Source organism: Camelus dromedarius, chromosome 16, assembly GCF_036321535.1.
Source record: "Camelus dromedarius isolate mCamDro1 chromosome 16, mCamDro1.pat, whole genome shotgun sequence".
Lineage (NCBI taxonomy): Eukaryota > Metazoa > Chordata > Mammalia > Artiodactyla > Camelidae > Camelus > Camelus dromedarius.
In genome coordinates this window covers 52,840,895-52,856,340 of record NC_087451.1, presented here as the reverse complement: position 1 = coordinate 52,856,340, position 15,446 = coordinate 52,840,895, and the positions used below count along the sequence as shown (strand labels likewise).

The following is a 15,446-nucleotide window of genomic DNA, read 5'->3' as shown; positions in this document are numbered from 1 at the left end:
TCACCTCCTCCAGGAATCCTCCTGGATCACTTCCACACACACACACTGCCCTCCCAGCCCGCAGACTGGGTGCCCTCCAATGTGCTCTCCCGGGGCTGAAGTGTCCTCTGTGAACCAGGGCTTACAGCACCAGGGCTCCTTAGGGCCCCCGGACTTGTCCATCCACCCTGACAAAGCCACAAGCCCCGAGGGCCTACACCGGATGGGTCCTGTTTCCCTTGGTTCCCTTGGGCCTCGGCACACCCGACTGCTCTGTTGACTGCTTGAATCAGGAACCCTCACAGATCTTGCAGAGGAGTCAGAAGCCCCGTGGGTCTTAAGATGGGGCCACCTCTCTGTCTGCTCCCACCTGCCCGACTGCCACCGGCCGGCCGAGGAGTAGCGGCAGCTAGAATCCTCTCGCCCGGCCTCGGCGCGGGGCCGCCTCCTCCCTCCCCTGTACTCCCGCCGCGTCCGCCCCTCCCTCCCTCCCGTTCTTTGTCTCCCGGGCGCCTGGCCTCCCCGCCACGCGCCCCCGCATCGCCCCTTCCCCGGTGAACCCAGCGGATCCCCGCGGATACGACGCTACGAGTATCCGCCTGCCAGGCGGGGGACCCCGCGTCCGGCTGGGCCTGGCGAGCGGGCGGGGCGGTCGTTCCTCTCGCGCGCTCTCTCTCTCTCTCTCTCTCACTCACACACGCACGGAGCATCTTCCCGTTAGGTCTCCTGGTCCAGCCCCGCCCGCCGCACCTCCTGCTTCCTGCAAACCTTCTCCTTCTCTCTCCGAACTCCACTCCCCCCACATACCCTCCGACTCCAGGACCCACCTCGCCAACCCCTACCCTTACTCCCGGGATGGAGTGGATGGAGCCAGCCCAGAGCCCCCCGCGGCCGGGGTGACAGTCCCTCACCCATCTCCCGCCTGGCCTCCGCCCCCAGCACCATGGGCCTGAGGGGTTCCCGAGGCGCCGGACGCTGAAGATGACAGATGCTGGAGGTGAGAGGCCGAGACCCCAAGGACCCCGAGGTGGATAGGGAAGCGGAGCTGGGGATCACTTGGGCTCGCGGTGGGACCCGGAGTGGGATTGGTTGGGGAGAAGCGACAAGGGCCTTTCTTTCCCTATCCCTAGGGGGGCCGCCTGGAGCTGGGGTGCTGGGCTGTCAGGGGACGGGATGGAGATAGGATTTGTGTCCCTAATCCTCTCCCTCTGCCCGCCGCCCGCAGAAATTAATTTTTTAAAAAAACTGGTGTTGGGGGAGGGGGAGAGCTTAACTCCATCTTGTCTGGTGCAGAGTTGGACTGATGGATTGGACGGAAACTAGCCACTTGGCTCTGATTGAGGGACAGGGGCCCTGGGAGTGCAGAATGTGCCCTGTCCTCCACCCCACCCCATTTCCAGCGGTGCTTGGAGGAGGATCCGACTGTTGCCAGATGCCCCCAGCCTGGGCCTTACGGGAGGGGATCACCACTTTCTCTAGCTCCACACTGCCTCGCCTACCTCGCCTACTGCCTCCTCTGCCGTCCATCCCTCCCTGAGCTTTCCTTTCGCAGTTGCACTTCTCTCTTGGGCTCCTTCTCTTCCAGGGCCCCTTTCCTCTTTCCTGCCCCTCCAGGGGCCGCCCCTGTCCTGGCAGGCAGGCAGCTGGTGCCGTCTTCTCCACCTCTCCCTTGGGCCTCACTCAGGGCTGCTGGAGCCCTGTCTCTACTGCTGTGTCCCCTGGCCCCACAGCTCCAGGCTCTTCTCTTGCTCTTTCTTCCTCCTCTCTGCAGCTCTGTGAATGGACTCTCCACCAACCTGTCTCTGACCTGCTCCCCACTCCCTCTCCAGGGTTTGTGCCCCCTTTCTTTCTCTTTCTCCTTCCCCGGATCCCAGGAGTTCACCTGCCTCCCTTTCTCCCACAGAAGGGTCAAAGGTTGTTGGTGTTCCGTCTCCTCCTCTGGGAATGAGGAAGTTTTGGGAGGAAGGAGTGGACTCTGGCCTGGTAGAGTCCGAGCCCAGACTGTGTCCAGAAAATAGGTTCATTTCCACCTTGCCGCAGTTACCTGCTTTGAATGTGTGTGGATGAGTGTGTGTGGGGGGGGGGGAGCGGGGATGAGTAGTGTTGTAGGAGTGTAAATGAGGGTTGTTTAATTTTCCAAGATGCAGTTTTGGAAGAAGGAGGGGTTGGGTGGGAAGGGCCTGGTGACCTCCTGATGTGATGCTTCCCAGAGTTTCCCATGGGACAGTGTAGGGAGGGCCCCCCCCCCCCCATACACAGCCCAGGGAGTTAGTTGTTGAAGGGTGAGAAAGAAAGATTCAATTTGTGCTGACTCAGGATAGATTGGGCGCTGGTGTGAGTTAGAAGCTCCAGCTCACCCCAGAGGGTAACTGAAAGAGGACTACATCCACAAGAGAGTCTCCACCCTAGACTAGGACCTTGAATAAAGAACACCAGGGCTCTCCATTCTCTGGTCGGTCGACTAAGGGAGGAAGCACTGCTACTGCCCTGGGGGAGCCTCCCTTCTGATGGGAGAGGCATTTCTTGTCATCAGGGAGTCCCTAGTCTGATGGGGATACTGGTCCCTCTCCTGGAGTTCTCATCTCATGTGGGGGAGATATGACCTAGCTAGGGAATCAATGAAATAAGAAAAATTACTCATTTCCTAGTGGTGGGGGAGGGTGGATTTAGAAATTATGTAGACAAATAAGAGGAAGGAGAGCCATCTAGGACAGTCTTCTGGAGGAGGTGGAAGCTGGATCCTGATCAGATGAGGCTTTGCGATTGAATGAGGGAATCTGGTTCGTTCTTAGGGGTAGCCTCTCTTCCCACTGGCCTCTTCAGGACAGGAAGAGAGATTCTAGAACTTCTTTGTTACTAGCACCCAGAGTTCAAGAATGGTAGGAGTGTTCTTGGAGGGCCCATATCCCAGGCCCCTTCATGCAGCTCATTTCCTGCTTCCAGCCTGGGGTGGGGGTAGTTTTGAAGCTTATCCAGTCCTAGCAAGTACGGAGCTGCTCTCCTCCCTTGACCCCTGTCCCTTCTCCTAGGAATGTCCTTTCTAATGAGCAGCCTTCAGGACTGCAGATTACCACCCAGGATAGAGCTGACAGGCAGGAGACTGGGGTCAAGGTTGAGTTCTGCCTCTTATCTCCTGCATCTCAGTTTTCCCTATCTGTAAAGTGGGGATACAAAGAACGCCAAGCCTGGCCAACTCACAATGAGATGACATCTATGTAATAACAGAAGAGGAGAGTTGGAAAAGAACCCAGCAGGCATGTGGCCTAGCTTCCCTATAACTGTCAAGGGTATGGCCTAGTCCAGTGCCCTGCCCTTCTTATGGGGACCTAAGCGTTAGAAGTAATTGGAGAGGGTGAGGTTATAGCTCAGTGGTAGAGCACATGCTTAGCAGGCATGAAGATAATCCCCAGTACCTCCGTTAAAAAAAAAAGAAGTAATTAGAGATCATGTCCCAACCTTGCAGTGTGCCCCTGCCCCTGAGCTTCCGCTCTCTCCCCTCATCTGGCATTCCCCTTCCCCTCTAACCCGCAGGCCTTGGTTTAGGGATGCTGCAATCCTACATCTGCTAGGAAGCCTGCCCGAATTGTTTCAGCTACATCTATCCTGCTTCCCCACCTGCCCTTCCTTTCTTGTTTCCCACAAACAAAACAAAACAAACCCCCTACCCATCCATACGTCTTCCCAGAACAAATTTGACGCATCACAGAGATTTGGCTATCCACTGTTCTGCTGTGAGTACTTCTCATACCCTTCTGCATCTGCGAGTCTGTCGAGAACTGTGAGAACTGTGAGAACTGTGAGTTTGTCAAGAAAACAGTGGCCCTGCTGATGATGCCAGCTTCCTGAACAGCTCATGTTCAGGAAGGCAGGTGGTGAGCACACCAGTGATGGGAGTCGGGGGAGGCAGGACTGGGTGATGGATGGGAAGATGGATGGATGGATGGTATAAACTGATGGATGTAAAAATGGGTGGATGGTTGGGTGGGGCTGGGTGTTGGCTGGATGAGTGGTTGGAAAGATAGACGGTTGGCTGGATGGATGATGAATGGGCGAATGAATGGATGGGTGAATGGCCAAGTAGGTGCATGGATAAGGAGGGAGGGAGATAGATGAGCAGATGGAAGAGACTGGGTTCTGATTCAGATTTTGCCATTAACTTGTTATGTGATCTTAGGTCAGTCATTCTCTCATCTGCTTCTTTATTTGTAAAATGAGAGGATTGGATTTAATCATCTCCAAGTTTTCTCCCAAATTTGATGTTGGACAATTTATGATGATTAAAAGTTTTAGGGAATGTTAATGATGGAAAGGCCCAAGACAGTGAAGGGGGAAGTTCCATGACCCATGTGGAGCAAATCAGCTTGAACCCGGACCACAGGACTCAGCCTGTGTCTACACCCTGGACTTGCTTCTGCCCCTACCCTTCTGCTTCTGCCTCCTGCCCCAACCCCACATCTGGGGTATGGTTCAGATGACTTCTCTTCCAGGGGCCAGAGGGAGAGTTGTAAGGGAAGATGAGAGGCCAGAAGGCCCAGAGCTGGTGGTCATCGGCACCTCCCTTGCCTCCCTCCACCAAATGGAACCTCTTATCCAGGTCTTTTTCTCTCTTCCCTTGTCCTCTTCAGCTCTCTTGAGTCATGGCTTCTTCAAAGCTCCGAGAACCTGCGGATGAGGTTTTCGGTAAGTTCAGTTTGGCTCTATCTCTAGCCAAGGCTATTGGGCATTGGGAGGGAGGAGTCCCTTGGAGTCGTGTGTGTGTGTGTGTGTGTGTGTGTGTGTGTGTGTGTGTGTGTGTGTGTGTGTGTGTGTGTCTTGTGGCCTTCTTTGTCACCATTGTCTGAGTGATATCCAACTACAACAATAATAATAAGGATGCCCATTATCAAGTGCCTGTCTCAGGCCAGGTACCAGGTTAGCACCCCCATCTCACATGTGCTGCATTATTTAACCCTCACAATACTGCTAAGAAGTGTGCCCATTTTGCAGACAGTGAGCCAAGGACACAGTGTGTGGAAATGACTTTGCTTTAAAGGTTACAGGGCAGGTTAGTGGCAGAGCGAGGACTAGAAATCCCGACTGCCTACCTCCCTGCTCACAGTCACTGTGCTGCACACCTGGATCCCCTAGCACAGCTGACACACATTACCTCCAAGTCACATAAATAAGGGAACTTACCTTGCAGTGATGAGTGTGCAAGAAAATAAAAAATGCATAACACACACTCAGCGTCAGCACCCCTAGGCTGACCCTCTGTACACACTGGGGTGCATGGACACACCTCCTGCACCATCACTTACCCGCTGCAGTCTTTCTATTGTGTAGACTAGAGAAAGACCACTGATGGGGCAGAGTTCCCAGCATGCACTGGGGTGGAAAGGCTGTTTCCTGACTGGATTTGGTGGAGGAGTCAGTGGGCAAAAGAATAGGGAGGAACATGAGGGAGAGGTGGAGACAGAAAGCCGGTACTGTATGTGCAGGCTTTAAAAGAACTCAGCCGGGAGGGGCTCCTATGTGCCGAATGCCATGGGGCCCCCAGCTTCTCCTCCCCAGCCTTCTCATCTCCACCTTCCTTACCCTCTCCTCCTCCCCCTCCCCCACTCACCCCATTCTCCCTTGTGACAGCCACAAGCCCTGGCAATGCCTGGAACTGTGGCTTCCCCCTCCCGGCTCCTGGGGAACGCTGCTTTCCCCGGTCTCCCCGGGGCCTGTGGAGTGAAGGGTTTGCCTTGGGGACTCCCCCAGCCTTGAACTGCCTCTGGGCCTCAGACACTGAGTCTCTCCAACCCCATCCAGGCCCAGCCTGACCCCTGGCCTGACAGAGGTGAGCTACCCCGTCCTTGGGCTTTTCAGCTTCCAATCCCCTCACCCGACACCCCAAACCTTCCTGTTTTCCTTCTCCTGGACCTGCTGAGGTAGCAGCTCGCCTGGCCTGCTTCCTGAAGAGAAAGACAATTAAATATTCATGGCTTCCCACTGCCCAGGGCCGGGCTAACTCCCAGGGGGAAAGAGAGATGGGAGAGGGATGGAAGGAGGTGAGGGGGGCCCAGTAGAGCAAGGGACTGGAGGAGAGGCTGGCCCCACTTTGCATGAAAATCCCCCAAGCCACTTAGGAGTCCCTTTGCTCCCTAGCCCCTCAAGGTAAGACCATGGTCTTGATGTGGCCCAGATCCAGGTGCAAAGGGCCCATCCCCCTGGCCCCAGTGGCTGGGCACCAGCCCGGTGCTGGACGGGTAGAGGGTGCCCATCAGTTCACCCTCCGCCACAGCCCCCTGAGCAGCGAGAGCTCTGGCCAAGAGACCTGCCTGCTGTCCTTAAGTCCCTTTGAACTCTGGGCCAAACTTCCCTTTCTGAGCCTCAGTTTCCCCATCTGTAAAATAAGAGTTTGGACTCACGTGTCGCTCCCATCTCGGCCTCAGAGGCAGTAGAGCGAGCTTGGTTAGTTACACACCAAGTCTCGGAGCCAGACTCCCTATAACCCTGGCCTGCTCTTCATAGACCTTCAGGGAAATTCAGGCTGCCCTGGGGATTCCCGGAGTCTCTTCCTCCTTGGGTTGGGGGTAGTTTTCAATGAAATAGTAGTTGTAAAGCATTTATAACACTCATGCACACACAGTCTCTTTCACACACACACTATTTGATGCCTATGTTAGAGCAATGAACAAAATAGACAAAACTCTGCCTTCCTGTAGCTGACATTCTAATGGATGGAGAGAGACAATAAATTAAATAAGTAAAATAAATGGTATGCTAGAGAATGATAAATGATACAGGAAAAAATTAGCAGTGGGGGTTCTGGGGGTATTTAAATTGAGGGGTCAGGGGAGTCCTTGATGAGAGGAAGCCTTTAAGCAAAGACTTGAAGGAGGTGAGAGAGAGAACCATGCAGAATTCTGTGCCAAGGGCCTTGCAGGAAATGCAAAGGCCCTGAGGCACAGGATGGGCTTGTGTGAAGAGCCTGGAGGCCAGGGTGGCTGGAGTGGAGGAAGCAAGATGGGGAGAGTCGGGGAGAGTCACCTAACAGCCTGAGTCTGGAGGCTTCTTGCTCTGTGTGAGATGGAGGTCACTGGAGGGTTCTGAGCAGAGGAGTGACACAAGCTGACATGTTTTACCAGGATCACTCTGGCTGCTGTGTTGAAAATAGACTGTAAATGGGAAAGGGAGGCAGAGGAAAGACTCACTGGGAGGATTTGTAATAATCGAGGCAAGAGGTGATGGTGACCTAGAGCAGGGGTGCTGTGAGTTCTCCCTCTCCCCTCCCTTCCTCTTTCTCCCCACATGTATGCATGTGTGTAAGCGTGTGTACACAGACACCTGTAAACAGTGTTTTATTGTGGGAAATCAAAAGCAGAGAGACTAGCACAATGTACTCCATCATCCGCCCATGTACTCATCACCCAACCTCAACAATCGTCAACTCACGGATAGTCTCATTTCATCTATATCCCCTTCCTAGTCTTCTGGATTATTTTGAACCTAATCCAAAACATCATGTCATTTCACCATAAATATTTCAGTATGTCTAGATATATTTCCAAAGTAGAACTAACAGGAATTGTGGGTGGATCAGTTTGTAGGGTGGGAGGGGAGGGGAGGAGTCAAGGGTGACTTCAGGGGTCTGACCTGAGCAGCTGGAAGGATGGAGCTGCCATTCACCGAGAGGGGCAGACTATGAAGAGCAGCTTGGGGAGTGCAGAGGTCCAATTTTCACATCTGGGTTAAAGATGCCAATTGGACATCCAAGTGGGGGTGTCACATAGGCAGATGGATTCATGAATTACCAACCGGGTCTGGTCTGAGGGAAAGGTAGCTCAGAGCTGTCTGAGTGGGGTGACTGGGTGGACAGGGGCCTTTCACTGAGCCAGGGGATGGAGAATCCACTTGAGGCAAGTTGGTGGGTTTGTTTGATAGGCTGAGTTTGCGGTGCCTGGGTGCTTTTGACCTGGCAAGTTCCCTGGCAGGTGCTGAGGTGCCCAGGCTTGGAGTTCAGGGGAGGGATCAGGCTGGAAATAGACATGGGTGGTAGTCCAGCCACTGGGATGGCTTAGGGGGTGTCTGCAGACAAGAGAAAGAGGAGCAGGCAAAGCAGGGCGGGCATGAGTTTTGGGGTGGCATCCCTGAGATCATGGTGGACAGAGTGGTGAAGAAAGGTCTCAACCCATGCTAAGGTCTGGGAAGAAACCTTTCTGCCTGGAGACTCCCAGTGGCAAGCTCAGGGACACTGCAAAGCGAAGGCTGAGTTCTCACGTGGAGCAAATGACTCTATAGGGTTTAGGCATGATCCGTTAGGTTTGCATATTCTTCCTCCCTGTCCTCATCCAGGACCTAGCCCTGGGCCACGGAACCCAGGGTGGGAGAGACAGGCTTCGGGGTCTGTGGGCTTTCCTCTCTGTTGCTGCCACTGGCTTGTGGGGGGTCCCTCTGCTCCAGTTCAACCGTGAGCACTCTAGATGCTCAGCAGTGCTGTCTCAGTGCGACCCTGAAGCTAGACTAGCCAGGCTCAAATCCTGGACCACTGCTCTCTGACCCTCAGTTTGCTCCACTGTAAAATGTGCGTAATAGCTGTCCCTAGTCCAGGGGCTGTTTTGAGTAGACGAGGTGATGTATGTACATCCTGGTGTGTACTTGACACTTCTTCACCAGTAGCCATGATGACCGTGCTCTCTCAGGCCTCATTCTCCTGTTCTTCCCTCCACAAACCTGCCCTCCCGTTGCCCTGGAGGTGCCCCGCCCCTGCCCCCAGCCTCCCTATTTCCCAGCATGTCATGTACCAGTCTTGCCAACCTCTTCTTATAAACTCCTGTCCAGACCTTAAGACCCAGTTTTGGTGGTTCTTCCTCCAACTCATCCAAACAGAGCCGCCCTGTCCTCCTCTGTGCCTGTGAGTGGTTCCATCACGCTGCTGTGTATATGAGCAGACGTGTCCAGCTCCCCAGGAGACTGTGAGAGACCTGGTTTTCCATCTCATCTGTACTCCCAGTGCCCAGCACTCAGAGACATTTGTTGAATGTCTGGGTGTGAGTGCAGGTGGCCGCTTGAGGTGGGCCTCTGGGCTTGCTGTCCTCATGTGTCTGGTCTCTGCCCCACTCCCCCGGTTTGCAGACCTGGACTTGGCTGTACCAGAGACCGTCAGACTGGACAGCAGTTTACACAAGGCCCGGGCCCAACTACTGGCTAAGGGCCGGAGACACCGGCCCTCCCGCTCGAGGCTTCGGGACAGTGCCAGCTCTGCAGAGGATGGTGAAGGCTCCGATGGGCCCGGAGGCAAGGTTGGGGCAATCCACATAACCCACCCACCCTTCTTGCCCCTGGATAATCCCTTCAAACCACAATTCCGGGGAAACCACACCCCCAGACTTCTGACTAATAAGGCTAAAAAATAATAGCTGTAGTTCACTTCTGGCTAATTTCATCTTCTCAAGGAAGGTATTATCCCCATCTTCCAGATGAGGAAACTGAGGCTCTGAGAGGTTCACTAACAGTCACACAGTTAGTAAGTGAAGGAGGCAGGATCCACGAAGAAACCCTCCCTCCAGGCCCCAGAAGGACCTAGGAGTCCCGGCTCCCCTCGGGGGAAAGGGGAGGCGGGTTGGCGGTGAGCAGCTGCCCCTCCCCCAGGTGACCGACGGCTGCGGGAGCCCTCTGCACCGGCTGCGCTCGCCTTTGCATTCGAGCCCAGGGTCCCCGGCCGGGGGCTCCTTCTGTCTGGAGCCTCCTGGGTTGCGGCGCAGCCTGGACGAGGACGAGCCGCCGCCCTCGCCGCGCACACGCTACCGGCCCCTGCACAACACCGCCTCGCACGAGGGCCTGGCCGCCGCCTCGTGCTCGCCGCCACGCTCGGCGCCCTCGTCCGACAGCTCGCCCAGCTTCGCGCGCCGCCACCCCCGCGCCGAGCCGCACAGCGAAGGTGAGCGGCGGCCGGCGCGGCGCCCCTTGCCGGCAAGCGGTCGGGTGGGCGCCGGAGTGCACGCATGGCCGACCCGAGGGACAGGGTGGCTTGGGGGAGGGTGGGGGAAGGCCACGGTTCATTCACTCGTTTCCTGAGCGCCTTAATAGGTGCCAGACACTGCTGCACACTGGGACACACAAAAGAGCAAGCAGATGCAGTCCTCGTCCTCATGGGAAGAAACGAATAATTTCTTATAGTTTAGAGGGGGAAGAAACCAATTTATCCGTTAATTAAATATATGTTTACAAGGTGTAGTAAGTGCTACGCGAGAAACAGTGAGCAGGGCAGGAGAACATGTATCAGGGTGAAAGCAACCAGTTGGGAGCATCCTGGAAGGCTTCTCTGAGGATGTGACATGGGAGCCATGATTGGAAATTGGTTAAAAGTTGGCCATGATAAAATTAACAGTGGAGTAGTGGTCCCTCCTTTTTCAGAGTGATTTATGCTTTGTATAAGGCTGTCATCAACATCCTGTTAGGTTCCATGAAATAGGCAGTTACTATCCCCATGTTTGAGATGCAGGAAGCTCAGAGAGGTGATGACTTGTCCTAGATCACACGGCTAGTGGAGGGCGCCAGAGCCAGGTTGCCTGATTCTAAGTCAAGAGAATTTCTACCACCTCACTGGCAGCTGAAGGAGGCAGACAAGCCACCACATGGGCTATTTCCTTCCTTCTCTTCCTCAAAAGATGACAGCCGGGATGCCAGCCCACCTGAGCCCGCCAGCCCTACCATTGGCCTGGATAAGAAGACTCGCCGAAAGTTCCTGGACCTGGGGTGAGTGGAGGAGGGGCCAGAACAAAAGGTTTGGGAATGGGGGTAGCACAGGGGGCAGCACTGTCCCCCTCCCTCTTGCCCTTTCCACAGGGTCACCTTACGCCGAGCATCCACTAGCAAGAGCCGGAAGGAGAAGGGCAGCAACCGCCTGTCCATGGGCAGCAGGTAAGAGGCACCCACAGCCCCTCAACCGTAGCTTCTGCCCATGGCTCCCTGTGGGCCCGGGCCCTGGCCCTCGCCTTGGTGTCCACACCCACGCAGGGTGCTCTCTCCACAGGGAGTCGGTGGAGGGGTCCAGCAGATCAGGGGGCTCCCCGTTCCTGCCCTTTTCCTGGTTCACAGACAGTGGCAAGGGCTCGGCGTCCTCTGGCAGCACCACCTCCCCGGCCTGCTCCCCTAAACACGAGGGCTTCAGCCCTAAGAAGTCAGCTTCTCAGGTGAGTCCATGGCCTTCTAGCCCCCATACGGGCCCCTCGACTCAGGTGGCTTAACAGCATACTTCACCCCAGCTTGGGCTGCGACCAGGCATCCCTGGAGTCCATTTGTCCATCCATGGAGCCATTCAGAGATTCGTTAATTCATCCAGTCTCTTGAGTTCATACACTCACTTGCTCACTCATTCATATGTTGTAGTTCATTCATTGCTTCCATTCCACACACATCACTGAGCACCATCATCCCTACTATACATGCAGCCTGGGGGCTCCTGTCTTCCTGCTAACTTCTGCTTGGCTCAGTTCTAGCCCCACGTCCTGTCTTAGGAGCTGAGCTACATACATGCAGTGAGGCTTGGGGGAAACAGGTGAACAGGACCCCAACCTAGCTAGTGCTCAGAAAGCTCACAACCCTTTGGGAGAAATGATACCACGTAACAGAAGCAACAGTGAGCATCTGCTTCTGTTCACCAGGCTCCACGGTCTACAAAACTCCAAATGCATGTTTTTGCTTTACTCTCACAAAGGCTCAGTGAAGTAGGGAGGGCAGGCACGCTCGCCCCCACTGTACAGATGAGCAAATCCAGGTCCAGAGAGAAGGGATTTGCCCACAGACCGAACTGGATTTAGGTGCCAGGCCCTATGTCCTTCAGCCTACGCTTGTTGTCGTTCTGTTACTCATGTGCCACAGGGGCAGAGGAGATCAGAAAGCTGGGAACTCAGGGGAGAAGGGGATCCCTCCTCCCATGCCCTCCTTCCATCTCTCCCTTTTTCTTCCTTCCCTTGGCCTGGGCCCTGGGGATACCATGGTGAACAGACACAGCCCAGGCCCTTGTAGAGCTCACAGTCCAGTGGGGACAAGGACTTCTAACCAGGCATTTATAGGCCAGGGTGCTAGAGGCCACAGGGGAGGTGCAAGACAGGGACATCTGACCCCGCCTGGGGAACCCCGGTCAGCTATCTAGGAAGCGATACCTAGTCTGACCTCCTCCATTCCCGCTAACTACTCTGCCTGGCTCAGTTCTAGCCCCACATCCTCCCTGAGGCCTCAGACCCTGATGCCTCCCATGAGTTGTGTCCTCCAGTTCCTGGTTCGTGCTCAGGGGCACTGAGCCTGGTGCCAAGCCTGGACATCAGCTCCATCTGGGTGAGGGTGGCGGGTCAAGGGTGACTCCCTTGGGTTTAGAGGTGAGCGCTCTCCTCAGCGCACTCCTCAGTGGAATGCACTCCCTTCCCTTCTAGGAATCCACCCTGAGTGATGACTCCACACCCCCCAGCAGCAGCCCCAAGATCCCCAGTGGTCCCCGGCAGGCGACCAAGTGTTCCTACCCCTACCACACACTGTCCCAGTCTTCGGATGAGGTAAGCAAGCCCTGACCTCTGACTCTGCCAGGTATGAGGGCACACGCCACGTCTTCCCCGCTCACTCTCCTTGGTCTCCATCCCAGTTCCTGGATGAACCTCTCCCCACTGTTTACCACTGGACCAGTCAGCAGGTAGGCCAGTGGCTGCACAGCCTCAACCTGGAGCAGTATGCCGCTGAGTTTGCTGCACGGCAGGTGGATGGGCCGCAGCTACTGCAGCTGGACGGAAGCAAACTTAAGGTGGGTCTGAGTGGAAGGGCCCCGATGCAGCCGGAGCCTGAGGCAAACTTCAAGGATTGGGATCCCCTCATCCTGACCTTTCCGCTCCCTCTAAGACCACTGCCCTGACCTCTGACCTCTAGGCAAGGCCCTTGGCCTGATCTTTACTCTGTGATGGGCCCCCGAGTCTAACTTGGAGTCCCCAGTGTGACCCCAGCCAAATTCTTCAGTTTGACTTTCAAGCTCCAGCCCAAGTCTCCAGGTTAACCTTGACCTCTCAGACTATCATATCCTCTGACTCTCGACTCTTAAGGAGTTTCCCCCGGTCAGCTCATCTGGTTCTCAGTCTTGGAGGCTGGTGGTTGTGGGAGGGAAGTGGGCGGGGTGGTGGGGCTAGGGGTGCGCTGATCTCTGCTGGGAGGTTTCTGGCCTGTTCTGCACCTTCTGCTGAGTTGTTTGGGGAAGCAGTGGTGAGGGTCTCCCAGGAAGTCTCCGGAGTGGGGAGGGGCCTTAGCCACTGACTAGCTGTGTGTCCTTGGGCACGTTGCTCCCCATCTCTGGGTCTCAGGGGGTCAGGCAGGGTCACGCTAAGGCTGAAATCCTGAGTAGAGGAAGGGGAGGGGCAAAGGGCCTGGAACCCTCCATCCTTCTCTCTCCCAACCACTCCCATTCCAAATTCCTGCCCTGAGGGCTCTGATCCATCAGTGAGTCTGGGAGGTGGCGACCTGGCTGAGTTCCAGAATCCACCTGGGCCACCTTGGGCTGGCCAGGGGGGTTGGGGCTCTTTCCCTCACCCTTGGATTCCTCCCCCAGAGCCTGGGGCTCAGCAACTCGCATGACCGGGCGCTAGTGAAGCGGAAGTTGAAGGAGCTGGCGGCGGCCGCTGAGAAGGAGCGCAAGGCCCAGGAGAAGGCTGCGCGGCAGCGTGAGAAGCTCCGGCGCAGGGAGCAGGAGGCCAAGAAGAGCTAGGGGGGCGGGGAGGCGCTGGCACCCGGCACGGGCAGCTGTTGGGCCCCACGGGCACAGGCCACCCTGGGAGGCAGGGCCAGGGCACCAGGCTTGGGCTGGTCAGGCCCCTTGCTCTCAGGAGGAACACGCCCTCTCACCCTGTCATCTGTCTGGACCCAGGTCCCTGAGAAAGGGAGACCCCAGGGAAAGTGCCCAGTCATAAATCCCATTTAAAGAACTGTTTGGCATAGGGTTCCTGGGGGACGTGGCAGATTATGGGCAGAGAAGCCAGGGCAGAATCAAGTTTGGAAGCCCAGAGGCACCTGACTCCTTCTGACCCTCTGCCCTCAGGCCAAGGTGGTGCTGGGGCAGCCAGTGAACTAGGAGGCCTGCTTGCTTTCCAGAGGCCCTGGGCTCAGAGAGGTAGGCTGAGCATCCCTGCAGGAGCAGGTAGAGAAAGTAGTTCCTTTCCAACCCTCCAGGGTGACTGGGTATTGGGAGAGCTCTGGTCTGCTCCCCAGGGAGGCCGCTGGGCACTGCGGCAAGTTGGTTGCACTCAGGGTAGACTCCCAGTCTGCACTCCTCAACAGGAGAGCAGAGAAAGCAGCATGGTTATCCCACATCACCTCTGCAAGGACTTTAGAAGGAAGGGAAGAGGAAAAGCTCCTCCTTTTCCCCTTCCCTGTCCTGTGGGTCTCAGTGGTGAGATGACACCCCTATAGGTCTGCCCCTCCCAGGGCCCATTCAAAGCCTGGTCTTTGACCCACTCTTCAAGCCCTGCCCACTTCTGTTGCTCCCTCAGAGGCTGCCTGCGCCCTCCCTGAGGACAAAGTAAACTTGGGAGCTGATGGGGACTGAGGACACCACCTACCAATGACTAGGCAGTACTGAACTGGTGAATCCGCACCCTAGCCAGGCAGAGGCAAAATCTAGGAGGTCCCCTGGAAGTCACTAAATTGGAAAGGTTCATTCACCCTTCCCATCTGTCCTTGTCCCCACTGGGGCCTCAGTGGGCTCCAGAACTGGCAGACAGTGCAGGCTCTGGTCCGCGGGACACAAGGAGGGGTCGGGGTGGAGTCTATCCCTGCAGACATGGCATCTGTCCTTGTAGGGAGGGAGCATCCAGGTATGGTGCTGGCCAGCAGCTAGCCCACCTTCTGGAGCACTGGCCGGAGTTACCAGTAGGGCTGGGGGCCTCTGATGAGAAACATCCCTCCACCTCCTCCCATCTGCCTGGAGTGGTAGACAGGCCCCAATGCATGCCTATTCTCATCATTCCTGCCCAGGGGCTGTGACCTGAGGGCCACCCCATCCTTGGGTCTCAGTCCCTTCCTCCTTCCTCTCTACTGTCTGTTCTGGGAGAGGGGCTTCAGCAGGGAACTGAGATATGGGGGCACCAGAACCATCTGGGCCCAGAGGAGGGGCTGGTGGGGAGGGTGGAAAGCTCCCAGGTCCTTGAAGCCACCAGGAGCTATCCAAGTGCCCACGTGCATGTGGAGGGGGAGGCACTACTCAGTTTATTTCAATAAACGCTTACGATGTGCCAGAGACCTTTCAGTCTGCCCCAGCTGGGGGCTGGGCTGGGCCCCAAGTGTGTGTGTGGGGCAACAGGCCGATCACTGGGTGCTGCACTGTCAAGTGTTCTGAATGGATGGTGACAGCCGCTGTTGTACCTGTGGCATGTGTGTGTCGTGTCCTGAGCTGCGATGGGTGCCTGGAGCACGTCCTGTGTTGGTCACAGGGACTGCAGACTGCGTGTGTTTGTACATATGGATCTCCC

The 15,446-nt window shown here is 56.1% G+C and overlaps 1 protein-coding gene across 1 annotated transcript; it reads left to right on the top strand.

Moving 5' to 3' along the window:
- Window positions 1-570: 570 nt before the first annotated feature.
- On the top strand, window positions 571-15,370 carry SAMD14 (sterile alpha motif domain containing 14). Its single transcript, XM_031469663.2, has 10 exons — window positions 571-976; window positions 4,605-4,659; window positions 9,079-9,245; window positions 9,595-9,883; window positions 10,614-10,701; window positions 10,792-10,866; window positions 10,979-11,138; window positions 12,378-12,497; window positions 12,584-12,739; window positions 13,532-15,370. Exons 2-10 carry the CDS (start codon window positions 4,617-4,619, stop codon window positions 13,685-13,687), a joined length of 1,254 nt encoding a protein of 417 aa, XP_031325523.2. The 5' UTR covers window positions 571-976; window positions 4,605-4,616; the 3' UTR covers window positions 13,688-15,370.
- The last annotated feature ends 76 nt before the right edge of the window (window positions 15,371-15,446 follow it).